The 18,847-nt window shown below is 32.7% G+C and overlaps 2 protein-coding genes across 4 annotated transcripts; both read right to left on the bottom strand.

The window, feature by feature from the left end:
- LOC18586510 lies at positions 2,533 to 4,801 on the bottom strand. The gene has a single exon (XM_018128661.1). It carries the CDS (start codon positions 4,678 to 4,680, stop codon positions 2,806 to 2,808), a length of 1,875 nt encoding a protein of 624 aa, XP_017984150.1. The 5' UTR covers positions 4,681 to 4,801; the 3' UTR covers positions 2,533 to 2,805.
- LOC18586513 (glycine-rich RNA-binding protein RZ1C) lies at positions 13,517 to 18,822 on the bottom strand. 3 transcript variants are annotated; one of them, XM_007009956.2, is made up of 4 exons: positions 18,739 to 18,822; positions 18,479 to 18,626; positions 14,170 to 14,660; positions 13,517 to 13,903 (listed from the first exon to the last, which is right to left on the bottom strand). In XM_007009956.2, the coding sequence occupies exons 2-4, from the start codon at positions 18,587 to 18,589 to the stop codon at positions 13,675 to 13,677; spliced, it is 831 nt and encodes a 276-aa protein (XP_007010018.2). In that variant the 5' UTR covers positions 18,590 to 18,626; positions 18,739 to 18,822; the 3' UTR covers positions 13,517 to 13,674. The 3 variants fall into 3 exon arrangements, with proteins under 3 accessions (XP_007010018.2, XP_007010019.2, XP_017984902.1); XM_007009957.2 differs by having other exon boundaries at positions 14,203 to 14,660; XM_018129413.1 differs by lacking the exon at positions 18,739 to 18,822 and adding an exon at positions 15,203 to 17,299.

The following is an 18,847-nucleotide window of genomic DNA, read 5'->3' as shown; positions in this document are numbered from 1 at the left end:
ATTTGTTAGGGATTTGGTCATATAAATACTTTAGCGTTTAAGCCACACTACAGCAGCAGATTCTTCATCCGTGACTTCTCTTAGCACCTTATTGGACAAAGCTAGGAGAATAGCACTATGTACTTTTTCCATAAGGTCATCTTTCTCACCATCAGATAAATTCGAGAGAAGATGCTCTTTTCCCTTCAGTGCCTTCAACAATCCATGTTGCACTAGCAATGCGCCCATCTTAACATGCCATAGGCTAAAATCGTTTCTTCCATTAAACTTTTCAAACTCATACTTGGTCGACAAAGTTGCCATAGCAAGATTGAGATTGACTCAAGACCTTGAAGCTCTAATACCAGTTTGTTATGAAAATTGCAGAATTATCTCTAAAGAGTTGCCCAAGATCTTACCCAATCAATAGAATAAAGAAAGAAAAAAAATCAAGTACACCCACAAGGACACAAGAATTTACGTGGTTCGGTCTTTTGATGACCTACGTCCACAGGCAAAGCAACAGAAAAAAATTCACTAAGAGAAAAATCAGAAGATTACAAGAACAGTCTCAAACTCACAACCCTTATCCCACGTACACTCAAATCACTCTCTCTAACTCTAGGTGATGACTATTCTTTAACCCCATAGGGTCCTTTAATAATGCGAAATACAATAATCTTATCCTAATATAATTAGAAATTATTATAGTAGTCTAACTAGATTTAAAGACTATTTTAATAAGGTACACAAGTTTAATTAAAATTAAACTATTCTAATCAAACTACAATTCAAAACTATCTTAACAAAATTGATCGATATTTCTTTGATTTTTGATGCATGATAATGTCTTCTTCAAAGTTTTGCCTTTTTTCCTTGCATTTCTTGTGTAATGAAATGTTCATTTTCTTTATCTTCTTTAATATCCAAGGCAGATCAATTTATCATAGCAACTAATTATTCTTGTATATATGGGCAGAGCATCTAAAAAGGAATAAGAAGATAAAAGTTTATATATCTTCGTCTCTAAGGGTTTCATCAAAACCCATATGCACAATGTGATCGTAGACATAGATTAATTCGGCATATGCAGGCAAATTTGTTTATTAAGTACTTTCCGTATAGAATTTAGGATGCTGATCAAAACAAAACATGGAAGTAAACGATAAGCAGTCGGCATGCATGGGATACAACAAGGACGTAGCATAAAGGTTATAAGACTTTTATAGGAAAAAGAGTTGTACATGTGGGACAAAATCAATGAACATCCATGTTACTCTAAAAGAAGCAAGGAAACTCAAATGGAAAATGGAAGAAGAACAATTGGAATCTTGCAAAGTTTTTCCTTTGCTTTTGGACTGCTTTTGTTTTCTAAGAAGGAAATCGTAGGTATAGGTTGAATTGATTAACGAGGAAATTACCCATAGATAAGTTAAATGCCACAACCTAGGGAGTTTTTGGAAAGTTGTCATAATATTCCATTTTTTTTCCCTCTGTTCATTTAATAATTTAATTTACATATATACCTATGCAAACTTAACTATAAAGGAAATTTCTTGGAAAGCCCCAGGGTGACAATTCTTTATTCCATTACCAATAAGGCAAGATCGAATAATAAAAAACCTTTGGAAGACTTGAAATGTTTTTATCCAAGTTTGCTGGTTAATTAGGGAGAGTACCTCCAATATTTTTTTCATATTTAAAAGTAGGTCCCAGATGTTTTTATATATATATATATATATTTGTAGGGGTCCTTTGCAGTGTCAATTAAAAAGGGAGCTTGGGTCTACTTTGAAACTTGATAAGCATACTACCTCTTTAGAAGGCAATTGTTATAATTTGATTTTTTTATTATAAAATTTTAAATAAAATAAACTCTTGTAATTAATAATTAATTAATTATTATTAATTAAAATATCACTTATCATTTTATATCATACGATGTTAACATGGTATATTGACATATTATAATAAATGATAACGTGACATGTTAATGCGACATAATGATATAATCACGTGACATTTCTACCATTTCTATTAATGTTATGTAGCATAATAAATGATAAGTAATATTTTAACTAATAACAATTAATCAATAGTTAGTTATAAGGATATATTTGATTTAAAACAAAAATAAAAGAATTTAATTGAACTTAATAAAAAATAAAAAAATTAATTAAAATTTTTTAAACAATTTAAAAATATTTAAAAATATTATTATTAAAGGAATCATGTTATATTAAAATGGAAAGGATCCGAAGATATTATTTTATGCATATTGGAGGCATAAGATTATAAGTAAACATGGCAGGTGAGCAAGGACCAATGAGTATTGGGCAGTCCTAGGCTTAATCACTGCTCAACTCTATACTTAAACAAGGGATCAAAATATAATTGGTTTTCATTTTTTGCTTACTTCAAGGAACTCATCCTTGCTGTCAATCAGGAATATTCAAATGGTAACGTTTTCAACGCATTGAATCATAATTCAATTATCTATTAATGGAGGCCTATGTGGGGAACCTTAAAATAAATTAATAGGAACTTGTATCGTCAAGATCACAGTTGCCGACTTCCTTTATCTTATTCAAAAACCCTGTAAATTTTATAACACAACCCATGGATTAATTTTGTTTCTCCTTTGTTGTTGAACACAAACGTCAATACAAATTATAGAAAAAAAAAGAAAAGAAAAATACAAAGAAAATCCCATCATATCAAATGCGCATTATAATTCAATGAGACTGTCTCCCATTTTTTTCTATACCTATATCTATCCCACTTGTCAGAGGTTCACAACAGTAAAATATATATATATATATATATCTACCCTGCCTTGGCCTCCGGTCCAATGCCGTTTCCGGTAGCCTTTCCCTCCGGATGACTAACCCCATTTGCGGTGGCCTTTACGTCCGGCAACACAATTCCATCTCCGGCAGCCGCCATCTGCATCTCGGTTGCTTTGGCCTCCTCTCGGAATTTTTTGTAAATGTCACTCTTATAAAACTTTCTTGTCCTAAGTGCCAAAAGAAATGCAACAACAGTGCCAAATAATGTGGCTGCTGCGATTATAATGAAGGACAATTTGAAGCACTCAACCCCATTGCAATCCAGATCCTCACCAGCGTTCCTTTTAAGTCCCAACGCTGCCATTTGCTTCTTAGCCTCTCTGTCATACAAATTCCCAGCCACTTTCACATTAAGTATATACGACCCAATAGGGCTGGCCACTGCCCCAAAATTATACAATGTAGAATAGTATTTGAGGCCAAAAATTTCAGATATTATTGCAAAAAGTAATGGCCATTGAGCCCCAAAGCAGAACCCAATGATTACTGATGCAATATAAAGGCCTCCAGGGACACCGAAGGCTATCAAAAGGTGACCAACGCATGAGAAAAGCATGATCAAGGTGAGCATTAGGGGTCTAGGAAACTTGTACTTGGCCAAGAAAATTTCTGATACGAAACCTGCTGTAACTCTGCCAAGGTAATTCCAGATACTCACAAGGGACACGAATGTGCTTATGCTTCGTTTTGGGTACCCCAGGGAGGTTCCAATCTGTCCCAGATTGTCAATTGCAGTTAAGGTACCCCCGACCCCACAAGTTGTGGCTAGGAAAAGAATTAACATGTCAAGGCTGAAAAGAGCCTGCAAAATTGTGTAGTCGTCGCCTCTGTTTGGTGGATTGAATGCTGTTTTCCAGCAGGAAACATTGGCTTGATCATGGCTTGATTCGTTATTGGCTAAAATCTTTGCTGTGCTTGATGATGAGTGAGCCTCAGAGTTCTCCAAGGACACCTCGGAGCTTCGCTTCTCAGTGACAATTTTCAATGGAGAAGGATCATTTAAGGCCCTGTTCTTGGCCTCCCAAAGCTTGTATTCCTCCATAATCACAACACCAAGTGGCAAAAAGAGCAAGAAAAGAACCATGGCAGCACTGCCACCGTATTCAGGCCGTGTGAACATAAACTTTTTCTCTACAATGATAATAATCATCAGGAAAGAAGCAAGACCAAGAGAGATGTAGAGAAATTTGTAGAAAACTTTGACCTCATTAGCCTGGTGAGCCACCTTCATGATCCGAATTGTTCTTACAAAACAAAGCGAGATAACGGCTGGAAGCCAACCGATAAGCAAGATCAAGGACTTAGAATCATCTCCATAAAAAGCATGGTACAATTGAGTTATGATTGCCCCGCTTAGGCCAACATAACCTTTCAGGATTCCCAGCACAACCCCGCGGCTTTCAGGGAAATTCTTGACACAGGTAACAAGAGATCCAGTGTTTGCAAAAGATTGAGAATTGGCACCGATACATATGTACAAACACATGTGCCAAATTTGAGGCCTAGCGATTCTTTTGGACACGGCCATCCAAATCATGAAGTAGCCAAAAAAGTTGAGGACTGCCCCAACAGACAACACGAACCAAGGCGGTGTGACCTCTGCTATCAGGCCTGAAAGGACTCCAACATTGGTGCCCAAATCCTTGAAGAAACTGAGCAAATTGAGTGTGGTTTGATCATAGCCTAGTGATTTTTTAATCTCATTGGAATACAGGCTAAACATGTAGGTTGCACCAGCGGCAGACATGATCAACAATGAACCGAAAACCATTAGCCATGGCCCTGTAAGGATCTGGACCCCAAAGCTCTTCATGTTAGGCATGCCGCCACCACCTGGCCCTGCAACCACCATGTTTGCAATTCTCTTTTGCTGTATTACTTGAAATAGTTTCCACAAGATTGTTGTAGAGTTTTTTGATATCCCGTTGCTTAATATATAGAGAAGGAACAAAGAGTGTGGTACTGCATATGCATGTAAGAAGGGAAGGGACTTAATGGTTGACTTGTAGAGTCTCTCAGGAAAACTTTGGATAATTATTGCCAGAAATATAACCTTATTGGAAATCTTATCCATATGAAATTTTACTTACCATAATGGTAAAGATTTAGAACTTGGATTTAACTAAGAAGGGTGGGATAGTATTTGCTCTCTTAAATGGACAATTAATTTTTTTTTATCTTTTTACCTGTTTGTGGAATTAATATTTATAAGCCGCCAATTTGGACAAGGCTTTTAATTTATTCTAGTCTTTTTTCTTTTCCTTTCTCGTGTTTTTAGTTTGGAGATATAAGGGGATGGTGGAATTTGTGATGGGAAGTATCATACAAATCAGTGTCACCACCGGCTTAGGCCTTCACTGTTATAATAACAGCCACCATTTGTTTCCCCATTTAGTCACCTCCATGACTGTTCTTCCTTATATCTTTTTGGCTCCATAAAATATATATACATATATATATATATATATATATATAAGGATTTTTTCTATTAAAAAGAGTGGAAGCTGAATATTCTTTTCCCAAATATTATACTTGATTATACCAAAAAAAAAGTTACACTTGATAAAAGATGAATAAAATTCTAATTTGTCAGTTATTTTTTAACAGGTGCAATTTTATTATTGTATTTTTTAATTTCATTCAAACATAATAAAAAACATTAACTACAAATTAAAAAGTACGGTGATAAAATTACATCTCATTAAAAAATGGATGGTAAGTTTGTTACATCATTTTAAGTAAAATGATAAATTTAGATCTTATTTGAAACAAACTTAATGATTATTTATGATAAATTTAAAAGTATTTGAAACGGTGCATTCTCATAATAAAATTTTAAAATTTGACAAAGTAAAATGAACGGTACCTTGTTAATATCATATAATTAATTAGCACTTTAGCTAGTATCATATCATGCAGGTACCTCTTACGTTTGACTTAGACATATAGTATTTTTTTTAACTTCAAATAGATAAATGGCAGATCCTTCAATTAATTAAATTAAACAATGATTCATTTCTTAATTTTTGTTTATTTTTATTATTTATCTATGCGTACATTATATACAATAACATCGGAAGAAAACACAAAAAAAAATGGTGTTGCTTTCTTCGGAATGAACTACTTCTTATTAGAAATATTGCATTTAAATATTTTTATTCTTTCCAAGTTGATTTTGGATGTTTCTTTATTCTATAAAAGGACAAATTGACTTGTAATTTAAAAATTATTAAAAATTCTGGAAACTACTTGAAGGATGAGATTTGGATGAAGTTTCTTATGTGAAGCTCATAAATTAAATCAAATTTTAAAATGAAAATAGAGTTTGGAAAATAAATTAGGTATAATGTAAATAATTTAATCAAATTTTAATGCTTTCAATAAATAGGCAATGTAATTAAAAATTATGATAAAATTCATTATTATGACTATTCAAAAACTATTGATTTCATTTTGTCATAGGGAATTATTTTTAATTAGTAATTCTTTATATTTTATCTATTTATATATCGAAATTGTGCCAATATATCAATTTTTATTTTGAATAAGTTTTTATAATAGAAAGTATCAGGAAATTCACTATATCTTGCCCATTCTTGAGAAAATACAGTGATGGAATGAATGCGTACTATCCGTAGATTAGGACAATGACTCCTACAAGACAACTTAATTAGAGCTAACCTTTTGTGTTGTCTTAATTCATCCAACAAGGACCAATATTTCTCAAACCCTTAAACCTAACCAATCAAACAAATGACTCTCTAATTTGTGTCCCTGTTTCAGCAAAAGCTTTCAGTACGCCAATCATGCATCCATCACGCCTTAATTTTTAAGACAAACAATTCTGATTCGATATGTCAATAAAATTACGTATTCGTAAAATTATTATTAAAGTGCTATTAATTGATTTGATTCTTAATAAATCCTATTATATACAATATCGGTGATTAACTCGATTCAAAAGTTTTTATTATTTGAGAATCGACCTTTTGTGGGGTTTCAGGAGTCGAATTAATCTGTTTGAATAACGTAAGCATTTATAAACATTTGTTAAAATTAATTAAATAAGTATTTAAAAAAAGATAAGATTAAATTATCAAAATCTTTTCTATAAATATTACCTTAAGTATACCTGTTAATGTTTCCCATTATTTTTAGTTGAAGGTTAGAAAAGGATTATAGAACATCATCATCATCTGGAAAATGGTTAAAGAAAAATATCCTTTCTGGTGAAGATTCTTGACGGCAAGAATATTATGATCATCAAGACTTTCTTCCACAATTGAATTGATAACTCACACGAGAGATTCGTGGATGAATTCTTTGGGAAAGGGGCTGCCATCTAATGAAAGCTTCCCTAGAGAGTTACTTGTCCCCTCCTACCATCCTTCCTTAATTCATTGTTTGATTAATTAATTAATCTTTTTGGATTAATTACTTCTTAATCAACCAATTTTTAAAACCCATTTTCAGTATTTTTATAGATGTGTGTTCAAGTTGACTTGTAGACATATGATTAAGGCATCGTTACCATCGTTACCGTTGTGTATATATACTTTTTACAAATAATTATGAATAATAAAATTATGATACAAGATATCGTTATCACTTGAATTCGGATTAACTATACAAGAAATTGACTCTGAAATATATGAATTTATTTCTCGTCGATCGGAATCAAGTTTTCACTATTAAACTTGTGCAATTAATATTTATTAACATGTGATTAAGTGAAATTAATGGGTTTGATTATGTCAGCAAAACTAGTTGAAGGAAATCAAGGATAAATATCTTCAAAATATATAGAATAATTTGCTAGTGCAAAACATCATAGGTGGACACAAAAACCCTGTGAAATTTTAGGAGTCATGCTCCTAAAAGAAGTTGGGTTATTGTTTTTCATGTTTGTCTTACCTCAATTAAATTGCTTTGGGACATGTAGGGCATAATAACACTTTCTTCATACATTGATGAAAGCGAAATTCTAATAAACTAATGATGTGCATTTGCCCTGGTTGTAAAAGCTAATTTTTATGTGATATATATAGTGATCAACAAGTCATGGATTCATTTGGAGGTAGGTAGCTAGGTGATGTGAGATCCATGCTTGTTATCGGCTTATTTTCATTTTTGTTTGGACTAATTTTGTATAATTGTTTATATAAGGTAAAATGTTTAAAAATCTCTTGAACTGTTTAAGAAATTTTAATTTTTTTTTTGTTTTTTTCAATTAATCTCTTATATTTTTTATTTTAAATCACATAAATTTTTCTAACTAATAGTTGATTAATTGTCATTAATCAAAATATCACTTATCATTTTATACTTACGTAAAGTTGATATGAAAAGTGAAAATATCATGTGATATAAAATATGTTAACGTCACGTAACATTTTGACTAATAACAATTAATCATCAATTAATTATAAGTATTTATTTGATTCAAAATAAAAATATAAAAATTTAATTAAATGTAATAAAAAATAAAAAAATTTAAATAGTTCAATAAAATTATACTTTTTTTATAATTTACTCCAAAAAAGGATAAAGTATCGAAATTAAATGAAAGTAAAGAACTAATATGATAGGAAGAAATAGAAAGTGAAATACGATTTCTTTTAATTTTTAAATTGAACAGATAATTTGTGTCAAAAATTTCACATCAATTACGGATAAGGTAAGTATTAAGTATATAAATATGAAACTTTCACCGACTATCATATATATCTTTTGAAGTTACTTAAATTTTATTTTCAAAATTTATTTATATGCACCAAAGTCAAAGATATCCTCTTTCCCTATTTAAAAATATATAACCAAATTAATAAATATTTGTGGTTCATATACGTATATTAATTTGTGGTTCATGTACGAGAAAGTTCAATAAAAAGCATCTTTTTAAAACAAAAGTTAAATAACAATAGGAGTGGAAATTTTGTTGGTGAATAGTAAGTCTCGGCAAAATCTGCCCCTATGGATGGAGATCTTAGGGGGGACCATGTTCCCTAAGGGGTTGGCCAGTCTTCCTGCCTTTATGGGCTCGGACTTCTAAACTATGGCCGAAACTAGATAGAACTAGAATATTTCTGTCGCGTTCCCCACGTTGTACCCATCCCCTAACTAATTATAAAGTAATATAAGTCTGTTACAATCTCACATTCTTGTATTTGGATAATCAAATTCCAAGTCAGCTCTCTTTGAATAAAGCTTTATACACCAATTTATTAAAGAAAATATTTATATATGATAAATCGAGATTATTAACTCAACATTTGAGAGTTATAAGTTTAAGATAAGGTTAATATATAGCATATCACATGATTAATTTTATAACATATTGGTCATACACATTTATTATATGTCATTCAGTTCAATACACTTTTAATATATTTCTATTCAGTTGAATAACTATTTGATAACAATTTGCATTTTTCTTCTTTGATCTTTAAGCAAGTTATTATTTATTAAATATCTTTTGTGTTTTCGATAATTTCTTTTTTTTTTCCACCATAAGAGGAAACATGGGGAAAATGATAATAATATATCTCAATAATACTAACAAGTGGCAAGAAATGTGCGTATGGATTGTGGATTAGCGGGTAATATTTATATTAAAAATAAATTTATTATTTATTTTGTTTATCAATATTGACTTAATTTATTGACTGAGTTGTATTTGTTTCAATAATTAAGTATATATATTTTACTCTTCAAAGAGTTAAATTCAAATATTTCATTTTTCAAATCAGACAAAAGGTAATTGGATCACGTCACCTAAAATTATAACCTTTTTCATTCCTTTATAATACGTCTAAACGAAGTTTAAAATTAATTAATAATTTATTTAATTAAATTATATAATTAATCCCTATATTCGGACAAAAAAGAATAAATTTAATTTTTGTACAATAATTTGTAAAAATTAAGTTCATGTACATTTCAAAATTGATAATATCAATTTAATTATTATTTGTGTTAAAATTTTTCATTATTTATTAGTGATGCAATGATATGTTAATACGACGTTAATCAAACACAGACATGAAATTTTAAATGATGATATAATACTGCTATTTTGTTGACGTGATATTTTACAATTTACACGTGATTTTTTATAACGACTCAGCATTGCGTGAACATCTGAGAGTGTTTGTAAAAAATCTAAAATCATCTGATGGAAAAGAGAGGTAGCATCTGACCAGTTCAAAATATACCTTGGATGAAAATCTTCTTCTTTTTGTTCTATAAATTAATTTTCAGGGAAAGAGAGATATGAAATGAGGATTATGAAAACACTATGATTTGGTTACAGTTTTATTTAAAAACTCTTTATAAGGCATTTTGTTGGATGGCAACTAATACCACGTAATGCAAATGTAGGAGGGGGGAGGGGGTTTGTAGGAGAATCTTATATTATTTGGGATTAAACAAAAAAAAAATCCTAAGCCTTTACGCTTCAAATAATTGATTTCTAGGTCAATAATATCAATAATAGAATATTATTTTATTTGACCCATTCATCCTTTTCATTTTTATTTGGGACGCATCAACTATTTGTTTACTAATCTGAAAAGCCTAGAAACTTGGATATCGAATCTACAAATATGTTACTTTATATTAAACATGATTTGAGCGATCTAATTGGAATATTTGACTTGGTAATTATCTTAAAAAATAATGTTTGTTACTTAAAAAAAAGAGCAAAACTGCTTAATTATTCTCCTAGGATTAACCTATAGTTTATTTTTTATTATTATTTAACAAATGTTACCTCTATAGGTAATCGAACCTAGAGTGTGAAGGTTCATGTACCATTCAAATCCAATAAAATTAAACAGTTGTTTACAAATTTTACTAAAGTTTCATTTTCATTCATGATTATATTTATATATATATATAAAAAAAAATTAATCCTTATCGTTTAGGACAAATTCATCCTTCCGTTAATCGTCCGTTACAGACGTGTAATATTTGTACACATAAAATTCATTTTTTTAATCTAAAAAATTTAATTAAAGCAGGTTTCGACAATAAATTTGAAGGGTTTTTTTTTTATTTATGGATGAAAAATAAATTTTCTTTTTCAAAAAAATTCAATGAGTATACAGGAACTTAATTTACTCATTGAAATCAATTACCCCAAGCTTTACCATTACGTGTTTCTCTTTTATCAGTTACTTCAATCATATATACTTGAAAAACTGAGAAGTTCGAAGAAACACCGAATAAACAATTATCAATTGGCAATTTTTTCTCGTTATAAACATCACCATCAATTAGAAATGTATTGTTCAGTTACAATAATCACGTATCGATTCTTTGAGGATGCCTACAGCCTCATCATATTTTTCAAATATAAAACCAGTCAATGCTCAGGGTTTGCTGAAACTTTGGTCAAATGTATTAGTATGTGGTTGATTGTAATTTGCTTATTTAAATGGACTTTATGGATTTGATCTTGCTGGAAGTAGCCTTCCACTGGGATTTTGGGAGGCTACCAATTTGTCGTGAGCATGCAATTTTAGTCAATTATATTTGTCTTACAAGAACAAAAAATCCAAAGCAATTGAATTATTTGCAACATACACAGTACACGATTATTTGGAACATGACATCGTTAAGTAGAAAAAGAAAAGTGATTTAAAATGAGACGTAAATTTGCACGTCTTAAATTCGATTCTTTATTCAAAACATTGATCTAAAATCAAACTGTATATATATCTTATTATTATTTATGACATAACGTATCATATTTTAAACATGATTGTTTCTAGAAAAAGAAGATTTGATATGAATTTTCTAATTGATTCCATATACTTTATGGAAAAGGACCTGGAGAAAGATATGGATGGCAAAACCTATTGCCAAATGGAACTTTGACAACTAGGGAATATTAAGGGTTTTGCCTTGATGCCATGATATGTATTTGGTAGAAGAAAATGTATGTTCAGAACCTGCTTCAATGGTGAGAATACTTTTCAAAGCCTAAAGAAACGTGCAGATTCTTTAGAAAAAAAAAATGAAGTGAAAGTGCTGATAGTTCTTAATATGTTAAGATGCTAAAATTGACTTGATGAAGTATTCTTTTTCAGATATAATCTGATTAGGAGCTTAAACAATGATTATGATCTTCTGGTATTGCTCGGCATATTAATGGTTAGGTCTTAGATTCTTGAGAAAAAATTATTTTGGCTTAGCTGTCAAAGGAATTAAGCAGAAGACTATTCAAAGATTTGAACTAAACAATCCCTCATTCTAATGCATGTGCTCGCTTGAAGAACAGCTCAAATTGCAATTAAACTTTCTAGTTAAAACCATCCCTTTTGTTCTACTTCATATGCATGGAAACTAAGATATCAATGATCATATTAGGTTTGAACAATCATCAAAATTTCAAACTCAATAGCAAAAACGAAGACAACTTGCTAATATTCCAAGGGATATAGCTGCAAGCTTACTGAAATGTGGAGGTTAGTGGAACTGAGATATAATCAGTTCATTCAGTCAATGCACACTTTTCTCATTTATAGATCAGCACTAAAGCATAGCATGCTTTTTATTCTTTCCCATATCCCTTTCTAGTTAAGAAGGTCAATGCCAGTGGCTCAACGGTATCTTTGCATTCTTTTCTCCCACAAATCATAATGGGATACATTGTTTGAATATTCTGTGGAAATAACAAGCAGAAAACGAAGACAAACATCTCCGTCATTGAGGACCAGCAAGCAAGCCCTTGGAGTTAACAGTTATTTGCCCACTTGCACATTTCAAAAGTTGTGTTCTCACTGCTAACCCCTAGCATCTGTTTGAATTGCGTTCTCATTATTGAAACTTTGATTGCAAGAGTTGTACACTTTGGGTATTTGACCTTTGGATATGTGTACCACCTTGAAAGATGACAGGTTCTAGAGTCAAAACACGTGGGTGGTGACTCGAGCTGTCTAATAAGTAGAGATCTTATATAAGACGAGAGAAACCTACAAATTGAATAATAATCCTATTTATATCCCCAACACTTCAGCGTTTCTCATAAACAAAATCACATCATCATGATGTAAGGAGCCAGGAAAGACCAGATTTGTATTTGTTGCACCTCTTGCATCATCTACTTGGAAAAGAAAACTCTCAGTGCGCCATTTTCTTCTCTTACTTTAAACAGTCAACAGCCCAAAGTCTTGGGCAACAACCATATTCTACTGGTTGCTTTTCCGAAAGGATAAAGCAACATATGTTATACATCAAGGAAGAGTGAAAGTAGAGAAAGCAAGTCAAGCTCGCCAATTTTTATTGTGCTCATTTTCATCAGCAAGCAATGTAAAAGTCCATGTGTTTACACAAAGAACCCCACGTGTGCATTTTTGTAGTTTAGTGTACACTCAATCCTCCAAGTTGAAAAGTTGGGAGGTAGAGAGTACTATTTCATGATTATAAAACTAATTAATAGATTGGCATCCAAAATGGGTTTGTTCCTAACCGTTTGAATTTTGATATTGACTCATAAATTTCCAGCAAATCTTCTAGGCTTCTGGCCCTCTTTATAATGGCTTTGGACCAGTATAGCTGTGGCCCCATGATGAGGGGAAACTACATGGAAACTAGCCAGGAGCTTTCAAACTCTCAGATGTTCATTTGACCCCACAAATGGACTCATTTTGCTCCATGTTGATGACTACGGAAATGCATTAATGTAGCAAGAAATAAGTGAACAGGTTCTCCAATTAAGTAACATTGCATACGTCAATCCTGCCATTCACCGAAGTTCAAGCAATCCTACATGATTGATAGACAAAAAGAGTTCCTAGCGTACAGTTCAGACCTAAACGTTCAAAGAGTATACTGAGAACACTTAATAGCGGTCAAAGGAAGAAGGGCGTCCTCCCCTGCCAGGACGATCATAAGGACCACCCCTGTTCCTGTAGCTTCTTCCATCATTGCGTGCTGGCCCTCCACTTCCATACCTATCACCACTTCTTGAAGCAACATCACGGAAGGCTCTCTCTTTGCCATAACCAGTTTGAGGAAAATGATCTGAACCACCATAACGATCACCAAATCGGTCTCCACTAGGGGGATACCTGCATTGTTCACAGAAGACATTAGAATGTCTTAAGAAAAGCAAATATGGATTCTGCATGAATAGGATTTGGGTTTTATGGATAAGGATTTATATAATGTCATAACATCATACTAAGTATCTTTCAAAGATTATGTTAAATTTGTCCAACAGCAATAAGATTACCCAAAAAAAAAAACGAAAACAAAACTGAGAAATGAAAGATGATGTATAAAATGGCTAGAGAATTACTGGCATGCTGGATTAACATCAAGTAAAACCTTATACCTGTCACCAATATACCGATCGCGGCTTCCATACCTATCATCTCTGCTGTCAAAACGGTCCCTATCTCCATAGCGTCCACCATCATATCGGTCATCAACATACCGATCACGATCTCTGAAGCGATCACCACGGTCATCAGCCCCTCCATACCTTGAACGTGAAGAAAACATGCCACCACTCCCACCTCGGCCACCACCGCCAGCTGAGGGGCAATCTCGGGCCCAATGCCCAAAGCGTCCACATTTGAAGCATTCATCCTGTCCTACAGGCCTGTCTCCACCTGCATAGCCTCCCCTGCCACTTGATGAGTAACCTCTATAGCCATGGTCAAGATCTTCACCCATTTTAGGTTGAGCCTTGTTCACTGAGATTATGCGTTCTCCAAACTCTCGTCCATGCATCTCCCTGATAGCTTCATCCATGGACCGACGATCTGCAAATGTAATAAATCCAAATCCACGTGGACGTCTTGTATCTCTTTCCAACATGATCTACACAGATACAGACACAAGAAGCTAATGGCAAACAACAGAGAAAATGTAAAGCAAGAAAGAGTACATGTATACTACACAGCATATATTAGCATTTTATCATAGAAGAAACAAATCAGTAACACGCCTTAATTGTACACTAAAGGATAGAAGAAAATAACATGCATAGAATACTCTAAAGATGAGATTATTAGTGGTAGAACAAAAGTCTTAAAGCTTTTGACGAAATCATGCTACACAGCTTGAGACATTTAATAAATTTGAAGAACATAGCTCTAGTCAATAATGTGCATGAACTATCATGCCTCTATCACTTATAGCACCAGACAGTCTTCAAATTAAATTTTAAAAGGAAAAAAAAAAGGGGGGGTGAGGGGGTGCAATGGTGTTATCTGGTAAATTGTAATATTCATTAAAACAAAATACATTTAAAGTATAAATTAACCAACTTCAACTATTTAAATGAAATAAATGGACTTCAAAACCATGGTCTGCACAAATAGTACTAAAAGTAGGGAAAAAAAGAATGAAACATAACTTACTTTCTCCTTGTTATAGTGAGTAAGGCATCGATATGTGTTTGATATTGCAAAGATTCATAAAACAAAACAGAAGATACTGCACATTTTTCCTTTTTCTGATCTGATAAAATAGGAGAACTCTGACCTGATCTCATTTCCCAAAGAATCTGACATAACAGTTTATGGATACGTTATCATAATCCCCATACAGTCAAACAAATGGTGTTCTTTCTTTTTCTCTCTTCCTCTCTTTATGATACAAACTGGACATCCTGATTAAACCAGTAATCAGTGCTAGTATTTCTTTCAAAGACGGTTACATTCCCACTGGTAAGTGTTAACAAACAATAGACAATAAGGTTTCCATGTTCGGCCAAAATCAATCTTTTCCAAGCCAAAAAATTTCCCATATCAACTGGTTTTTCTGCAATCTATAATTGAAACAAGAAGCAGATACACCATCATCAGGCCTCATCAAAAGTTTTCTTCAATTTGGAAACCAAGCCCAAAAACTAGCTGCTTCTAGGATTGGCTAATCCAGTCAGCAGGGAGACCAAAAAGGATCTACCAGAGATGGCCATAGTAGCAGAACTGATCAAAATCAAGAAACAATCATCCCGCCCATCAACCACGACTTGTTGAAAACATGCATATCCTGATGAAGTTAGATTATACTTGCAAACATAAGCTACCATAAAAGAGGGTACTTCTCATATCCACATGCCATCAGCTTAGGATAAGAAATCTAAAAGCTGGTTCAGCTGGCGGCCACATATACTGAGTGCAATATCTTACAACTTCAGCAGTTTGGGTTGCACAAGCAGATGACTTGGAAAAAGCTCTTGTTATCAATTCTGAAGGAGATAATGCAGTCACGGCAATGCTATAAGCACCCAACTTAGTGCTACAGAGGAGTGCAGAATCTATTATCTTCCATACAGATGCAGTGCTAGTAAACGAACATGGTTGGATCTCACATTAAAAATAATTTCTAGTTCCTGAGGCTTCCATCAGAGGCAAGAGCCAAAAAACAACTAATTGGGGTTTGCTAATCGATTCAATGAATATGGTCCAAGCATGAAAAAGTAAAATTTGAGTTCACTATACGGATATTCATGGATTAGTCTTAGAGTGATCTGAAATTCACTTTAACTAGTTTGCAATGTTAGACAAGAGGAAAGATTAACACAACTGCATCAATACTCCAAAGGAAATGGTGAAACTTATCCTGAACATGTTCACTACTAATCCAGCACTGACTGCATTTCTAAACTGAATCAATTGAGAAATTCAAAGCAAATCAAAAGAGAAACCTTGACAAAATTAGGCCGAAAAACTGGATCTTGGACCTCAGGCTCACCACATCAGCAGAAACAAGGATGTCAATCCCATCCAAAAGCACATAACTTTGGCCTCAGGAAAAACAGCATAATCGTGCATGAGTATACACGCAATTGTTTTGCATCTTTGCCATCATTTGAAAAATAATGGCCCAGAAAACTTTATGCTAGCGAGTAGAGACAAAGTTGGCACACAAGGACACTCCATAACTAAAAAGGTCAGGCACACGAGATTTGTATAATGTAAGGTGCCTCAAGTACTTCACGACTAAGAAATGTCTACAAGTGCTTCATATACCCTACAAAAGTAAAATTTATCTTGACAACCCTCTGGGTCCTCTTGGAAGGCAAATTGACACCGATCATTACTCATTTGTTTCCATGATGAACAAGGACGTTAGTCTTGCAGTAAATTTTTCAGAGACCAACTCCACGAAATCTTCATTTAGATGCTTTAGCAAAAGCAGCCACTTAAGAAACAAGGAATTTTCTTTAGGCAGTCTCAATAATCATTTTAGGCTCACCAAATTTCAAGCATGAGAAAAGAAAATATCACAAATAAAGTAAAAAACATGGCTTGCGGCTTCAGCCAAAGATCCTTTAATCCAAATAAAACTCTTTCTCCATAACATAATTTAAAAGAATCAGTTTTAACTTCAGCTCCCTTCCGTGAACCATTCCCCTTAAATGTAAATGAATGCTGTGCGCTTGAACATTAGAAACAGAGATGACTATGCACTTCAACAACTTGATGCAGTCAGTCTGACCAAAAACACTTCTTAAAAAACCCATCCACAGCATGTCAAAACGTTTTTACCAGCATTTCAACAAGACAAGAAACAAGTAAGGAAAATTAATATGATGAAGAAAAGAGAAACAAAAACAAACCAAACATATTATTTATAACCCAATATCACATAAGCTGTTTGACCATTGATGTATACAAGCAGTTATGATGGCATAGATAATACACTTGTTATGGTGGCATGATTAAAGTATAATGGAGAATTTGACATAATAACCACCATCCAGAAAAATAGGCAACATATCATTCTTAAACACAGAAAAATTACAAGATATTGTCAAACAAATGTCAATAGTGTCTCAATATAGGTTTCACTTCCTAATGATCTGGCCCAGTATTTTGCCATTCATTATTTAAAAAATAATCTTTTTAATGCTTCGGATTAAATCCAGGAATAATATTCAAATAACCAAGTTTGGAAAAGGACAAGTGTAAAGTTCAAATGGTTTTTAAAATCTTGTGCTAGTGAAAGTTTTCAAGTCAAATAAATCTAGATAAAATAGTGGAGTGAGTTTTTGCCTGCTCACACGTTGTTAAGTATTTGAAAGGTATATCCTTATGAAACACATTACTGTGAAAAATCTTTAGCTTTGTAAAACATATCCAGGGCTCAAGTTTATATAACACCACTATAGAACAATACAAGCCTAAACAATTACAAACAAGGGTTTCTTCTGAGATGAAATTCAAATAAAAAAAGAAGAAGATACAGAGTATTCCACGCATACTTTTTTACATGCATTTAAACAATTAGATGAACAAAACCAAAATTTCTTGATTTTCTTTTTACGTGCAACAACTACAGCCACTTACTTTTTCACTAGACAAAAACAGCAGTCAAAGAGATCACTCGCAAATTCAGTAATTCACTGCAAGTGACCTACTTGAGAAGAAGAAACACACAAAAAACCACTCAAAATTGTAGACCCAAAACTGGAATTTTGAAATTATACTACTATGATTCTGAATGACAAAAGCCCGTTATAAAATAATAACTACAACATCCTACCTAAATGACAGCAAATTCAACAAACCATTTTCCCACAAACTGCAAAAACATGTTATTTTCTCACCAAATGCTCTTCAATTTTCAAGGCAACCAAACATAAGGCAAAACAAAAAACACTTTATTTTTTAAAAAAAGAAGGATACCTGAGATTCAAGGATTTTGCCAAAGCGACTAAACGCATGCTCAAGCTGTCGTTCCGTGACATCCCATGATAATCCTCCTACAAATATTCGGTTCTCTTCCTTCCCCGCCATCCCTCACATATAATTTCCCTTTTCCTCGTTTAAAGACCTGCAAAATTAAAGAAAATAAAGCAAAAAGATTAATAAAAATAAAGCCTTAGATTATTTTCTGAGAAGAAAATCTTCACTTTCCCAGAAAAAAAATTTTTCTTTTGGTTTACCTCCCCTCTGTTAGCTTTGGGGTTGCACTGAAATTGTGATTTCTTTTTTTTTAATTATTTTGGGAGATTTTTATGAGAAACCCTAGTAGTTAGGCACGTGAATGTCTTT

This window comes from Theobroma cacao, chromosome 10, assembly GCF_000208745.1.
Source record: "Theobroma cacao cultivar B97-61/B2 chromosome 10, Criollo_cocoa_genome_V2, whole genome shotgun sequence".
NCBI lineage: Eukaryota > Viridiplantae > Streptophyta > Magnoliopsida > Malvales > Malvaceae > Theobroma > Theobroma cacao.
This window is presented reverse-complemented; position numbering and strand designations above follow the sequence as displayed.

What these genes read in the sequence shown, in the direction of transcription:
- LOC18586510 (XM_018128661.1), bottom strand. Translation starts at nt 4,680, where the DNA reads ATGGTGGTTGCAGGGCCAGGTGGTGGCGGCATGCCTAACATGAAGAGC.
- LOC18586513 (XM_007009956.2), bottom strand. Translation starts at nt 18,589, where the DNA reads ATGGCGGGGAAGGAAGAGAACCGAATATTTGTAGGAGGATTATCATGG. An exon ending in GCAAAATCCTTGAATCTCAG is followed by an intron (nt 14,661 to 18,478) that starts GTATCCTTCTTT and finishes GTATCTGTGTAG; the next exon opens with ATCATGTTGGAAAGAGATAC. An exon ending in GATCGGTATATTGGTGACAG is followed by an intron (nt 13,904 to 14,169) that starts GTATAAGGTTTT and finishes TGAACAATGCAG; the next exon opens with GTATCCCCCTAGTGGAGACC.